At 39.7% G+C, this 13873-nt stretch overlaps 1 protein-coding gene across 1 annotated transcript in view; it reads right to left on the bottom strand.

Annotated features, from left to right (window-relative positions):
- The window catches only part of trip4 (thyroid hormone receptor interactor 4), an 83562-nt gene extending 70040 nt beyond the window's left edge, over positions 1–13522 (bottom strand). Inside the window, exons 1-11 of the mRNA XM_008404679.3 lie at positions 13345–13522; positions 12498–12679; positions 12215–12345; positions 11839–12057; positions 11672–11750; positions 11468–11573; positions 11147–11362; positions 10920–11049; positions 10113–10306; positions 9873–9997; positions 9175–9266 (exon numbers count right to left, since the gene is read on the bottom strand). Of these exons, the coding sequence (XP_008402901.2) occupies positions 9175–9266; positions 9873–9997; positions 10113–10306; positions 10920–11049; positions 11147–11362; positions 11468–11573; positions 11672–11750; positions 11839–12057; positions 12215–12345; positions 12498–12679; positions 13345–13424 (1554 nt within the window). The 5' untranslated portion in view covers positions 13425–13522. The remainder of the gene's footprint in view (positions 1–9174; positions 9267–9872; positions 9998–10112; positions 10307–10919; positions 11050–11146; positions 11363–11467; positions 11574–11671; positions 11751–11838; positions 12058–12214; positions 12346–12497; positions 12680–13344) is intronic.
- Between the last annotated feature and the right edge of the window lie 351 nt (positions 13523–13873).

Raw genomic sequence — 13873 nt, forward strand, 5'->3', positions numbered from 1 at the left:
CACACTGGCTTACGCGACATTGAGCAATTGCATAAACACGCCTGGAGAACGCAGAAACCCCCATAATTATCTAGATTCTGTGAGGGGTAATATCTGCTCTCACATTTAGAAGGGGAAAGGCATTACACTAAGATCTTTTACAATCCCTGATAACATCATAGCAGGAAAACATGGTCGCCTGCTGGCTTTGTGCAAAGTACTTACAGACTACGCCACACAAGTTGACACAACCTTCACTCATTTCCTTCTTCCAAAACACAGAGCTGGCACACACGCTGGCCTCATGAGGAGCCATTTTGGGGCATCGTCAACAAACACCAGATGTGAAGATGGGAGATAAATGTCAAGCATATTGATTCCATGCTTCATTAAAGCTTATTATAGGGGAAGAGGAGGCAGAGTTCTGCCTGCGGCAAAGCATTAGGAAGATCACAACATTAACATCTATAGAGGTCTTGTTTTATGCAAACATTGTTTAACACAGTTGGAGCTTTATTTCACAGCGAGAGCACAAACTGGCAACCCAAAGACTGTTTTCATACGGACAAAAACAAAACGGATGCTCAGCTTTAAAGTTAGGACTGGGCAGGGACTGAAGTGGGAGTCACCAGTATTATCAACTACGAGTAAAAATATGTTTTTACAGCACTTGACTGAAAATGAAAACAAAGGTGTGCCAAATGATAAATTTTTCTTGTTTAAATAACAGAAAAACTTGAATTGGTTCTGCTTATATACCATACTAATTATTACAGTAATAATATGTATGTACTGCTTTTTGTAATTTAGATGCTGTTGGTGCAAAATATTTAACAGTATTTTACTCTTACTTATGAAGTAAAACTATTAACAAAGAGCAGTTAAATAGACAGGTTATAGCTAGCTCATAGCTCGCTAACTATAGCTATTAAAAGAAAGCATTATCATGGTTAGTGCCGATGTAGTTTTCAAACCACAGCTCTTTTAGCAACCAGAATTATTTCAAAGCAGCCAAAATGTGTCTAATATGCAGAAGAAAATGTAAATGCCTTGCTTAGGCAGCTAGCTAGCAGGGTACAGCAACTAATGAAGAAGCAGCAATGCGCTATTGCTTCCCACAACCAGAGAAAACTTAAATTCTTGCACTTTACTTGGAAAGCCTTTTGAAACCTTGGTATACCTTAATACGTGTTAGATATCCCAAATAATTGGCAAAAATTCAATACCAATACTGCTCTGATTTCTAAATGTTGGAACTGGGCATATCAGTTGAGCTCCACCAAACACAAATATCAAGTTTATTAAGCCGACAAGACAACAAACATTTATGGAGTTTATCTGAAACTCTAAATGCCAAAGCTGAGTTTTCGCTAACCAACTAAAAGATCTGCCATCACTTGTTTACCATCATCATTCCATTTCCTGTCAACAGTCAATAATATCAGTCGACGGTGCAACAGTCAGGGTATACCCTGCAGGCTTTCCTGTTTATAGTCTCAAGGACTGTGAAGGAGTAATGACTACATAATGACTATAACCTCAGCGCCATTTTCCACTTAAGCAGAGAGACAAGGCACTGCTGTAGTTTTAAAATATCTGGAGGACGACGCTTCTTTTTTTTACCAACACCAATGAATTAGTCAAATAGAAAAGATGATGAAAATGTTTAGGTGTGTGTGAAATTTAGTCAACCTCTCTACACAGATTGGTGTCGAGTTACCTCTCCTTGAATGCGAGTTGTTCTCATCAAACGAGCATCAAAGAAAGCCGCCTGAAACGCGGCACGTATGGTTTTCTTTATTGCCTCATATTCCTGTGATCAGCATACAGAACGGGGAACAAAGGCTGCTAAATGAGAACACAGCGAGGGGGCCGATAATAAAGGGGCTTGAGTGTCAGCTTCCCAAACCACAGGGACTGTGACATTTAATGAAGTGGTCTGTGGACAGCAGTAACAGGCCATTTCAAGTCTGGCAGATGGTTCGATGTATTTTTCATGCTGTGGAAAACCTGCGACTGAGGTCTGTCTGGTCGCCGTCCAGTGCTGAGGGGGGGCTCTTGGCTGAATGCATTCTACACAGTGCTGCAGAATCACATGATGTCTGACCTCTCTGCCATGGCAAACCGCCCAGCGAGGAAGAGGGAGGAAGGGGAGGAATGTCAGCGCATGAACGAGGTTCACCAGAAAGGCTCAAAGATGCTTGACTGACAATAAGTGCGCACGACTGTTCAGCATACATAAAATGAGCCGTCTATAAAGTTTTACAGTTTTACACCGCTGACCTGGGGTGGGGTTGCAATGATAGACGGGGCAGCAAAAAAGGAAAAAAAAAAAGAGAAAAAAAAAAGAAGCAAGTAGCCATCTTTACGGACTCAAACAATGTTACAGACAAAAACAGGGGGAAGGAAAAAAAAAAAGAAATGCCTGACTTCCCTTCCTTTGGAATGCATCCAATATATCCTGTGTGTGTTAGAGAGAGTGTGTGTGCGCGCGAGTGTGAGAGGCATGCTGGCAGGAAGGCTTTCAGCATATAAATATCACATTACCACACAAGGAAACTCAGGCATCAGCCGGAGCTTCCAGCTCGCCTAACAAGCACGGGAGCTCCACTGTGGAGGTCAGGAGGAGAGCGCACACAAATGGAATTCCACAGGAACCAGCACTTCTTTTAACAGATAAGTGGCTATGGGTTCAGAGCTGTGTGATGTGGTCTTAGCCTGGCTCCAGTTATCTCACATGTGCTTGTGCGTTCGATCCCGCCGAGCTGCAAAACAAGAACGGATTAAAAACACGCGGTGATAAAGTATTACACCCAACAACTTACAGCCTTGTTAAAATTAAAGAACATTGCTCTCATAAAAAAAGAAAAAAAAATGCCAGCGACTGAGAGGGAATTACCCAGAACAAAACAAACCATTTAAAAGTATCCGACACGCATACACACACAACCGTTCATTGAAAAAGACATCTGATGATTCCCAGTTTAGTCTGCCGCAGAACAACTACGTCAAACAAAACCATCTCCAGCGCCAAGAAGAACGAGGAGTCGAACGCCAGATGGCCTGGCCCAAACAAAACCCCTGATCTCATCAACACTGAGTCAATCTGGGATTACACTAAGAGACAGAAGACAATGAGACAGCCAAGATCCACAGAGGTATGGCGGTGCTGTGAATGGCCTACCTGCCAAAGGGTGACAACATTAAGCACTGATTTGATTCGGGTGTTGTGTTTTTGGCTGTGTGTGTTTCCTGACCTTATAAGAAGATTATTTAAAAACCATGCATGAATGTAGAGGTTCTTCGATGATTAACAAAACAAATGACCGATTAAATCTTTCCTCAAACATTTGCAGTAGGGTCAAGGTCCAATCTTTTCATTTATAGGAACCAGTGTGTGACAATACCAATATCATTACTAAAGTGTTATGTTTTTGTCTACTTTTTCCATGGAAAAAAAAAAAAAAGTCGACCGTTTCACTTGCTGGAAAAATCAAACATTCTTCCAAATGTTTCTTCTATCTGGAAGTAAGATTAATGTTTTGGAGTGACCATGCCAGTGTTGTGAATCCATTTCCATTCACTTGGTTCTATACACCAGTTTCACCGGCAGCTAAAATGACCCTCAGCAGTTTTAAGAACTGTGCTCGACCGCTGGTGCAGCTTTCTTGGGGTTAAAAGGCTCCCCTTCACTTCTGCAAACGTACTTCTTGACATTGTGGCCAGACAGCTCAATTTCTTGTTTCGTCTGACCGTAAATCTTTTCTCCAGAAGTCTTTTGGCTTGTCTGTGCGAGTAGTTGCCAATTTAAGTCAAACTTTGAAGGTACTAATTTTGGAGCAGGCACTTCTTTTTTGGTCAACACCCTCTGAGTCTATAAATATGACACACTTGCTTCATTGTGGATAGCGACACCAAGACTTGATTCTCAAATTTCACCTGGGCTGATTTTTAAACATCCTGACCATTTTCCTTTAATATTAGAATGATTATGGGGTCAAATGGTTAAAACTTAAACACAACTCAATTTAGATTATTAATACGGTGCCAATTCACAACAAAAGTCGTCTCAAGAAACTTTCCCAAAAAAATAATTTCTATTCAATCACATATTCATCCAATTGAACCTTGTTATTAAACCTTACAGTATGCTCAATTAATTGAGGATACTGTACTCAATTGAATGTTCCAACAGGATTCCAAAATCCTCTCAAAATGGGTTTTGGAATGGATAAAACTGGCTTCTGTCAAAGGCTGTACTTAAACTCTATATTTTTGAGTCTATGTAAGTATCTATATCTCTGACTTGCGTTGATAAGAAAAAAAGCAAAGGAGAGGCAAAGCGGTGATGTCAAAATTCTTAGAGACAGAGGGAAATTATTTCAAGGTGTCAAATACGTCTATGATGCTAAATCAAGTTGTTTTCGATATATACACATAACATTTTCTTAACAACAGAACATGCTGTCGTTAAGCAGCATTTTAACAACTTAACAGAGGTTAACAACCTTTTGTTGACCTTGTTAACAACAGAAGGTAACATAGTTAGTTGATAGTCCTATGAAACGGCACTGTGTGCCTGAAAAATATATAACGCCGCTGCTTTAAATACAAAGGAAACACTGACTAACAACCCAACATGTTAAGCAAGAGACCTGGCAATTAAAACACCAAACAGCACAAAAATGGTCTTGGTTGAGTCTTCCTTTAAAATATAACAAAAGTGCACTGGGGTGCTCCTTTATACATGACACCGATACAAGCAAATGCAATCAAAATGAATGGAAAGCGATTTATTTCTGAAAACGTTGTTAACTGGTCCTGGTTGGCGACGACAGTGACTGAGCATTTCAAACAGCAGGACTTTCTGAGCGAAGCAGCTAAATTGAAAGCAGCTTTCTCTCTAGGTTATTCAAACATGTGCTTATCCTCTTACCACACCTTAAATAATCTTCCCCCTTTTACCCTTTTCTATTTGTTGTTGTCGTCTTCAGTCAGCAGAATAAAATTAGCTTTGTTCGTGCAGCGTGTGTTTTAGAGGTCAGACGTGAGTCGACACCAGCTGAAACCTGCTGATGGAAACCATTCAGAACAAGTCATGTCTTAAATATGTGTGCATCTCACATTTCCTCCTGGGATGGGGGATGTGTTATGTCAGACTTCAACGCTGAGTACCTGTGGTTAATAAAATACGTTGATGAGCTTATTCAACATCTGCGAATGATGCAAAACTGTTTCAACATAATTTCAAACTGAGGATCTTTGGATAGTTACAAAAATCCCACTTGACTCAACACAAAGCAGAAAAAAAGTACAACTTGTGCCATGCAAACCTCCTCTAAAGCCCCTCATCTGATCTCTAAATAGAAATCAGACCTTTACCGAGATCTCCTGCAGGTGTCAACCCATAAAATCTGTTCTAACATAGACATGTCTGCATTTGCAGGCCAAAGTTAACAAACATTTATTTATTTTTTTATTTTTTGCCTGAATGACAGAGACGAAACCATGTCAACCTGGTCATCCAATGCAGTGATGAAATCAGCCTTTTCTAACCACTGCTGTCTTATTTCCAAATTTCCCCAAGCTAAAAGTTGGTTTTATGTCATCAAAAAAATCAAAAACAGAAAGTATATCTCCAACCTTCTTTACTCTGATACCTTTAAACAAAATCCAGTGTAAATTACTTGGGAAGCCACCTGATTAGTAATCACAGTCCACTTCTGTGTACTTTAATCTCAGTTTCTACATGGGTTTGAAGCAAAGTTAAGCAATAAACAAAAACTGTAGAAAATCAGCAAGAATAGTAACTCTGGAAAAGCTAAAGAGATCCCACAACTCAACTGGGAGAATCTGATGAAAGACTTCACAAATATGGCATTTATGGAAGAGCAGCAAGGGGGAAAAAAAGCCATTGCAAAACAAAACCAAAAGCCAATTTTCAGTTTGTCATAAGGATACATGGAAAACATGAATGAATGTGGTCCAAAAGGTCAATTTTGGTAGCCTACACGCAAAATATGTGTGTAAGAAAACTAACACGACACTACCTGAAAAGCTTTTGACCGGAGCAAAAATACACCTTAAATCACAGCAGTGACCCTAAACATGGAGCCAGAACTGCAACAGATCAAAGCATATTCATGTGCTAGAATGGCCTAGTCAAACCTCAGAACTAAATCTGTGGCAACATTCCAAAATGGCTCCTTCTACACATTATCCATTCTATCTCGCAAAGAAGAATAAGCGTTGCACAGGTAAGTTGGTTCACACACGCCACACTTTTCAGATTCTTAATCTGTTAAAAAGGTTTAGAAACCAAATAAAACTCAGAATCACTTTTACACACTACCTTACGTTGGTCTATTACATAAAATCCCAGTAAAGTACACTGAAATGTCTGATTCTCATGTGACAGAATGTGAAATCAAGAGGTGTGAAAACCTTTGCAAGACACCATATATTATCCCAACCCCACCAAAGCCCCCCTCCCCATCATCCTCTGCCAGGCAAGCCCCTCCACCCCGCTGCTGAGTGAGCACCGAGCAGTGAGAGAGGAGAGAGGCAACACAGATCATAATGGCTCACAAATGATCAGTGGTAGTGGGGGATGGGGAGCTGGATGGAGTGAGAGATTATCTGGAGGACGGGTCGATACAGCAGTCAGTTTCTAACTGGAGAAAGAATCGGTGAAGTCAAGCCAACAAAATCCCTGCTCGGCCGCAGGTTTGCTTTCTATACGGTCCGCTTCTATACTATTACAGTTGCGGTGCTGATCTACGCAGCAGCGCCCCAATAGGGGAATGACTGCTACGGCACATGGATGACATGAAGCTAAGAACGGCATTGGATACCGTTCTTAGCATTTTTTTTACTTTTTTTTACACATATATAAATTTTTAGTGCCTCACTCATGTCTTTCCTAATCTACCCACATTCTACTTTCTCTGAATACATTTCAGACATCACTTGGGACAGATTTAGAAAAGCCTGAAGAAAAATGGCTGTTTGTCCTTCACCACCCCTCTTTTAACCACCCACAGCTGCCAGCTCAGGACAGTAAATCCTACACCTCACCCACTCACACTGCCTAGCAGCACAGCTATGTGCTACTATGCACCAACACAACGCGCCTCCTTGGAACTAGAAAGGAAGCGAGATTAAAAGGCTAAATGGATAATAGATGATACTTTTTCCACCAAGTTGAATGAAATGTGTGTTAACCTTCAGCTTAACACCATCGTTAGGCGTTTGGTAGTGTTATTTCTCTCTGGTTGACTCATTTTTTATTTTTTTTTTTACATCTGCCTTGCTTTCTCTTTCTTTTTTTTTTTAACGGGGGCCATTGAATGTGTATGCGTGTGCGTGTGTGTGGAGGGGTTATTTATGGCTGCTCAGTACAAGTGGACACATACACACAAATGCACACACACACCCTTTCACGGGATGAAAGGGCAGTCACACAGCCTGCAAACATGATTTTACAGCCCTGGGTGGAATGAGTGGTGGAGGAGAGAATGAGAACGGAGCACAAAAGGGGGGGAAAAAAAGCCCTTAAATTTACAGGTCCCAGCAGTCAGAATGCAATCGTGTCGCAGCACACATTCTGAAATCTTTTCAGACACAAGACAACCGGCTGTATGCAGAAAGACGCATGTGTATGTGTGTGTGTGTGTGTGTGTGTGCGTGCGTGTGTTTAAAACTGGGTCTTAAAGACACATGAAAACATGAGTAGAACACGGCTCAAAGAAAAGCACGGATGCTTTTTTGTTTTTATTCCTTTCCTCTCCCTTGAGTCTGTTTTGCAACATGAGACAATTTCCATATGTGATCGGCTCCAGTCTAATATAGTAAACAAGTGTGTGCAAACATCTGTGAGAAAGCTGGTAGCTTGCAAGACTGGAATATATTTGTCCAACATGTTTCCCAAAAAAAAACCAAAAACACACACACACAAAAAAATGTGGCAGTACACAGGACCGTCACAAAAACACTATTAGCTGCATAATTAAAATGAATTGCATCTGATTACTTCACTTCATTCACTGAAATTGTGGAAATAAAACCAAATTAAAAACGGTCTGCACACTATTTTTGCATCAGTATCTATTGGTATTACAACATCAAACTTTATTAGAGGCATAAAATAGAATACAGACAATTAAATTGACTGCTAATTTGATGCCGCTTCAAGAATATAATTTTGAAAGCCGTTATGTGCATGTAAAACACGAAGACTTCATGTTTTACATGCAGGACAGGCATTTCTTTTTCAGAAATGCTCAGACAGAAATAAAGAAGGTCTGCACTTCACCGTAGAGACATAAACATAAAGCTACACCTTCAAAAAATAAATCCTCACTAGCATTACTAGTAGTACTGCTACTAAAGTCAATATTATTTATTCATTTATTAAAAAGGTCACAGAGATTTCCAATGAAAAAAAATCTGTTGTTATGAATATTAGAAGCTCTTCTTAAATCTCTAATAAACGTTCAGTATATTAATGACACATAAAATGGATGGTAAACATAGAGACCTTTAAACAACAAAAAAATATTTTCAGTTTCAGAGGCAAATCAGTTCAGATTAGTTAAAACTTGCCAACCATGCCATAATTTATGCTAAATAGAAATAAAAGTTTAGGTTAGAGGTTTGTAAGCTCATGAAGGCAGAAAGTAGAATCACAACGCATCTTTAGATAAAAGCCACTTTCATCTACTTTAAATCTTTTTGTTTTTTTTCCCCAATTCCCCAAACAAAGAGTGACTGTTGAGTGTTTAACTATCAGATTTATAATGGTGCAGTGAAGAAGCCTAGAATTCAGTTCCTGTGGCGCATTCTGCCTCTGCTGGGAGAAAATATGATGCGGCAAATAAAAAGCAGCGCAGTCTGACCTCTGCTGGCAGGAAATTATACTGCAGCCATCGTTTAAGCATGATCACACTTTCTAGTTTAATAGATCAGATGTTTATTATCATTATGATTTGAGTCAAATCACCTATTTAAAACCGTGTCCTTTTTGAAGCTAGTCAGAAAGTGTGAGAGAGACAATTTTCCAGCGTCTGGTGTAAACACTGAACATGATGAAACACGAGAACAAAATCAACAGTTCTCACATTTTATCACGAAATAGTGCTCAAGTGTTGCTGTGCCTTTCAAAATGAGTATAATCAGGGGATGCGATTCACAAACCTGTTGTCTGAACTGCTCCTGAGACAGGCACTCGGTCACGTTAACGCAGCCCAGGAGACATCCGGTGGGATAATCTTTGGGAAAGTTTGGCTCTGCAGAGGCGAGGAGAGCAGCACCATCAGCTATGGACACATCTAAAACTATTGTTCGCACCACTTTCAACCTATTCCCAACTGAGCATGTTGTTATCAGAAGGCTTAATAATTTGCTGTCCCACTAATAGGCACTCTCCAAAAAAAAAAAAAAGAAAACAGTATGCTATACAGCATTCAAAAACAGCAGAACATTTTGAGAATTACTGAAATTAAAAGTAAAATATTAACACATTTTTAAAAAAGACGCTGTTAGAACTTTTGTCTATGGAAAGAAAAAATTACTTAAAATAAGAACCATCTGCTACATTATTTACAAATATTTATTTTTTTAACTTTCCTGTGAAAAACAAGTAGAAATATTGAGGCATAAAATACTTATCTACCTCAACCTCTGACCCAAACACAGTTGTGAATTAAACATGTTTCTACTGGCGTTTAGGGGCTTTTAAACATCATCTGTTTAAAGATATACCCGTTTCTTTTGTTTGTGTTTTATTTTGCTTCAGGAGCTTTTCAATGATCCTGAACACTTAAACAAATTCTATTAGTAATTATGATCAACCCAGTGTTTTTTGAGTTATTTCTGTCATAACTTAGTCGTACCTCTCTTGTAGATGTGGCGGTACATTTGTTCCACCTCAGCGATCTCCTCAGCTGTGGGCTTTTTGGCTGCAGCAGCGATCCAAAGGCGACCTCTGTGTGACGTGTACCAGGTGCGACCTTCTACCCTACATTCACACAAGATGCAAAATCTTTAACATTGAGTGTATACATTTTTTTTCTAATAGGTACTAAATAAAAGGCGTTGCTTATTTTGAAAGATGTATATCTGTCCTTGTTTACCTCTTAATGCCTTTGACCAGCAGTGAGGCCCACGGCTGATGCATACTCAGACACCAGCCTCCGTCAGAAATCTCCTGCAGCTCTTTGTCTTGGAGTCTCAACCTGTGGCGCTCCTCTCCTCCTTTTTCTTCCGTCAAGTTTTTCCTCTGCTCCATGGGTTGCTTTTGGCGTTCCCTGCCTCCAATGTCCACCCACTAGGTTTAAAATTAAATACAAAAAATGCCAAAATGTATTACAAGTCCTTCTTATAGGTCAAGAAGGATTTTTCACGTCAGAGATCCACTGATAAATTGGCAGATTTTCAGTTTTATGAGACCTGATTGATGATCAACCAAGTGGAAACTTAGAAATCCCTTTTCTGCTCACTAAATTAGCCACGCTAAGAGCTATCTGAGGTAGCAACTCCTCTCTCTGATGCACCACTAAGGTGTTTAAAAATCAATATATGGGAAATGTGCAGCGTCTGCTGTTATGGCATCGAAACAGTTTAGCTGTAGCTTCCTAAATACTTTCTGATCACTTTCTTAAATCTTCTAAGACATTTAAAATGCTGCAATATTCGTGACCAAACTTACAGCATCTCTGACGCAGATTCTGAATGCATTGTACTCAAATAAATAACCAACATTTTTTGCTCCTCAAGCAGCTTTACACGACATGCATCTTATCAAACACATGGATCGAAATAACAACAGAGTGTGATACACTGTGCAGCCGTAATCATCACTGCTTACCAGGTCATTTTCTAAAAATACAAACAACATAACTGCCTTTATCTAGTTACTTTGTCCTTTTAATGCGACCTACTTCTGGCGCAGACTGCATAATGCTCGGGTTGACCAGCTCTCTGCGGTTCTGCTTTCCACTTCTTCTTTCAGGATCTCCAGGAGTCTGTGGCGTTGACCCACTGTTCATGTTTTTGAGGGTCTCATCCAGCCTAAAAAAAAAAAAAACAATTCCAAAAATGTTAAATGTTTCTGTTATTTGGGTTTCAAGCCAATATAAAACATAAAAGCGCAGTCAAGCGATCTTACTTTCTGTAATACTCGTTCATATCGTTCCCCTCGTCGATGACTTGTCTGCCAGCGAAATCCAGAGTGATCTTCCTGTCCTTACGAGAGGCGTGGCGAAGCTCTCGCAGGTCTTCATCCATTTTCCTCATCTTCTCTCTCTCATTGGGCGACAGCCACTGGTTGGACTCGGCAGCAAAGTAATCTGACTCGTCGTCCAGCACCTGCGTCCTCCTGACACTGCAGTTGAACGGGGGCAGTGAATTAAAACGGGTGGGTTTTGACCAGGTGGCATGTGTTCACAGCAGTAAACCTGCTCATTTCTGAGCGTTTTAAGATACGTACCTGTTCCTGTCAAACTCCAGCAGTTTGTCTTTGTGCTGAACTGCTTTCTCCAGCCCGGCTTTCATTTTGGCTTCCTGATGTGGAAGAAGCTCCCTTTCTCCAGCATCTGGCAACGACATATAAAAAAAACAACAATTTTTGCAGATGACACGACTTAGAAACGTGATATTTCTTGAGCTCAGTCTGAGAAGCTTGGGTTCTCACCTCCCATAAGCTTCTTTCTGAGTTTTTGACTTTTGTTGGAGTCTCGCTGTAGAATCTCTTGCTCCTCTCTAGTGCAAACCTGAAATAAAGACACACACAAAAAAAATTAATTAATTAATTGTTAAAAACTAAAAGCTAGGAACGTTACTGGAGCTAAATTTGCTCACCAGGCTTCCACAGAAGAGGCAGGGTCCCGAGCCCTCCTGGTCGCACACAATTCGCCCGCAGCTGAGGCAGTTGTTGATGAGCGCGTGCTTCTGGGCGAGGCACTCGCAGGCGTGCCGACCCGGTAGTAGGACAGTCAGTTTGTCCTGACCCTCTTTAGCGTAGAGATTGACGAACTTGGTTTTCTTCTTAGTTGAAGAAGTGTTGCTGTTTTCCTGGGCCTGGAAAGACATTGACCAATCAGCTGATAGTCAACTGTTAACCACTTATATATATATATATATATATATATATATGTATATGTATATATATATATACTAACGGAAGTAACTAAAGCATAAAAATAAAGCATATAAGAAAACAGAGATGTGTGCTCACCCTCATCAGATCCATTGGGGTTTTCACTGGCTCTGGTTCAGGCTCCGTTTGGCTCGCAGTCACCACTTCCTGTTTGTTACGTCCTTTACGCTTGGACTTCTTCTGGGTATCTTTGGTGGTGTCTTGCATATCTGTAAAAACAATAACATAAATTTAAGAAACAAAAGATGTTAATGTTTCAGGTTAGCTTTCATAGGTTCTTTCGCTCTTTTTAATGTAACTGCAGGTTGACAGAGTAGAATTTCTTTTGAGAAACAAGTTAACTGGATACTTATTGTCTTACCTGCTGGTGAAGCGGACTCCTTGAGAAGGAAAAGACCGGCTGTATCCCCACTCTGTCTTTGACTCTTCTTCCATCTGAGTAGGAGCTCATCTATAAACTGGCCTTTTTTTCCATCAGTGCCCTGCAGAAGATCACCCACGTACTCCTCGATCTCCTCAGGTTTTTCGATGGAGAGAATGTACCTGGGAGATCATAGAGATTGTTTTTTTTTTTAAAGTTGATAATCTTACAATTTTTCATTAAAAGTTATGCTTCCTTTTTTTCTAGTTCTAAAAGATTTATGAAGCAAGAGAGAGAATTTGTACTGGATGTTATTATAGATATGTAAGGCAGAAGGGTATTTTTTTTTTTACTTTGCGTGGTACAATAGGTATATTTTAAAAATGATCTTGGTTCTCTTAATCTTACAAGGTGATTGTCAACAGAAGTTAAGAAATGTAACTATTTCACACTGCATCACATTTTATTTTTGAAGTAGAAAAGCCTGAACACTAATGGCAACAATACAGCTAGAGGGTACAGGACTGTCATCAGCTTAGTGATGACAGTCAATAAATGTTCATAGAGATATGAAGTTTTTAAACGGATTAAACAAAAGCCGAACTTTCAGAAATGAGGGGCTAACTGTTAGCTGGAAGATAGCTGATAAACGTGTTAGACAGCTGTTACAGTAATGAAAATAATAATAATAAAACATGAAATGGTCACAACAAAACGTCTACTCACGTAATTTCCCTTTACACAGAACCTATTTTTATTAATAGGCCATATCAGTAAAGCACCATCATTCCATTAGCTAGCTTTCAGCTTGTGATAGACAGTCTTAAAGGAAATATTTAACACTTACTGGACAATGTCTTCACATGCCTCCAAGCCAAATTTGTGATGTAATTGGTCCACGCACCACTGCAACAAGGCTTCAGACATTTCACCAATAATGCAGCTAAAGCGAGCTAAGAAAAACACCAAGACACCAAATCTAACGTTTAATTCGTGAACAAGTTTCTAGTCGGAAAGATATTGATGGCGCACACAGTGTCGCTCGCAACTGAGCCGATTCAATCTGACAAATTTGTTGAAAATTAAAACGTGTGACCATCAAGTACGTTGGATTTTTGTCTTTTCTCTTTTATATTCCATCACAGTAACCTCATTTGAATCTAAAATCATATTGGCATATATAAGATACATAAACTGGGATTATTACATTTCTTTCTACAATAAATAAACACTAAATAAAATGAAAATGTTCCTGTACACAAAAGGAGCAAAAAAATTGTACTAGGGAAAAGCTTTCAGTGACAACAATCACGGCCAAATTACTCGGATCTCGGAAGCAGTCCTAATTCCCACCAAAACGTACCGGAGTTTTTACC

This window comes from Poecilia reticulata, chromosome 3 (assembly GCF_904066995.2).
Source record: "Poecilia reticulata chromosome 3, P_reticulata-male-v2, whole genome shotgun sequence".
Taxonomy (NCBI): Eukaryota; Metazoa; Chordata; class Actinopteri; order Cyprinodontiformes; family Poeciliidae; genus Poecilia; species Poecilia reticulata.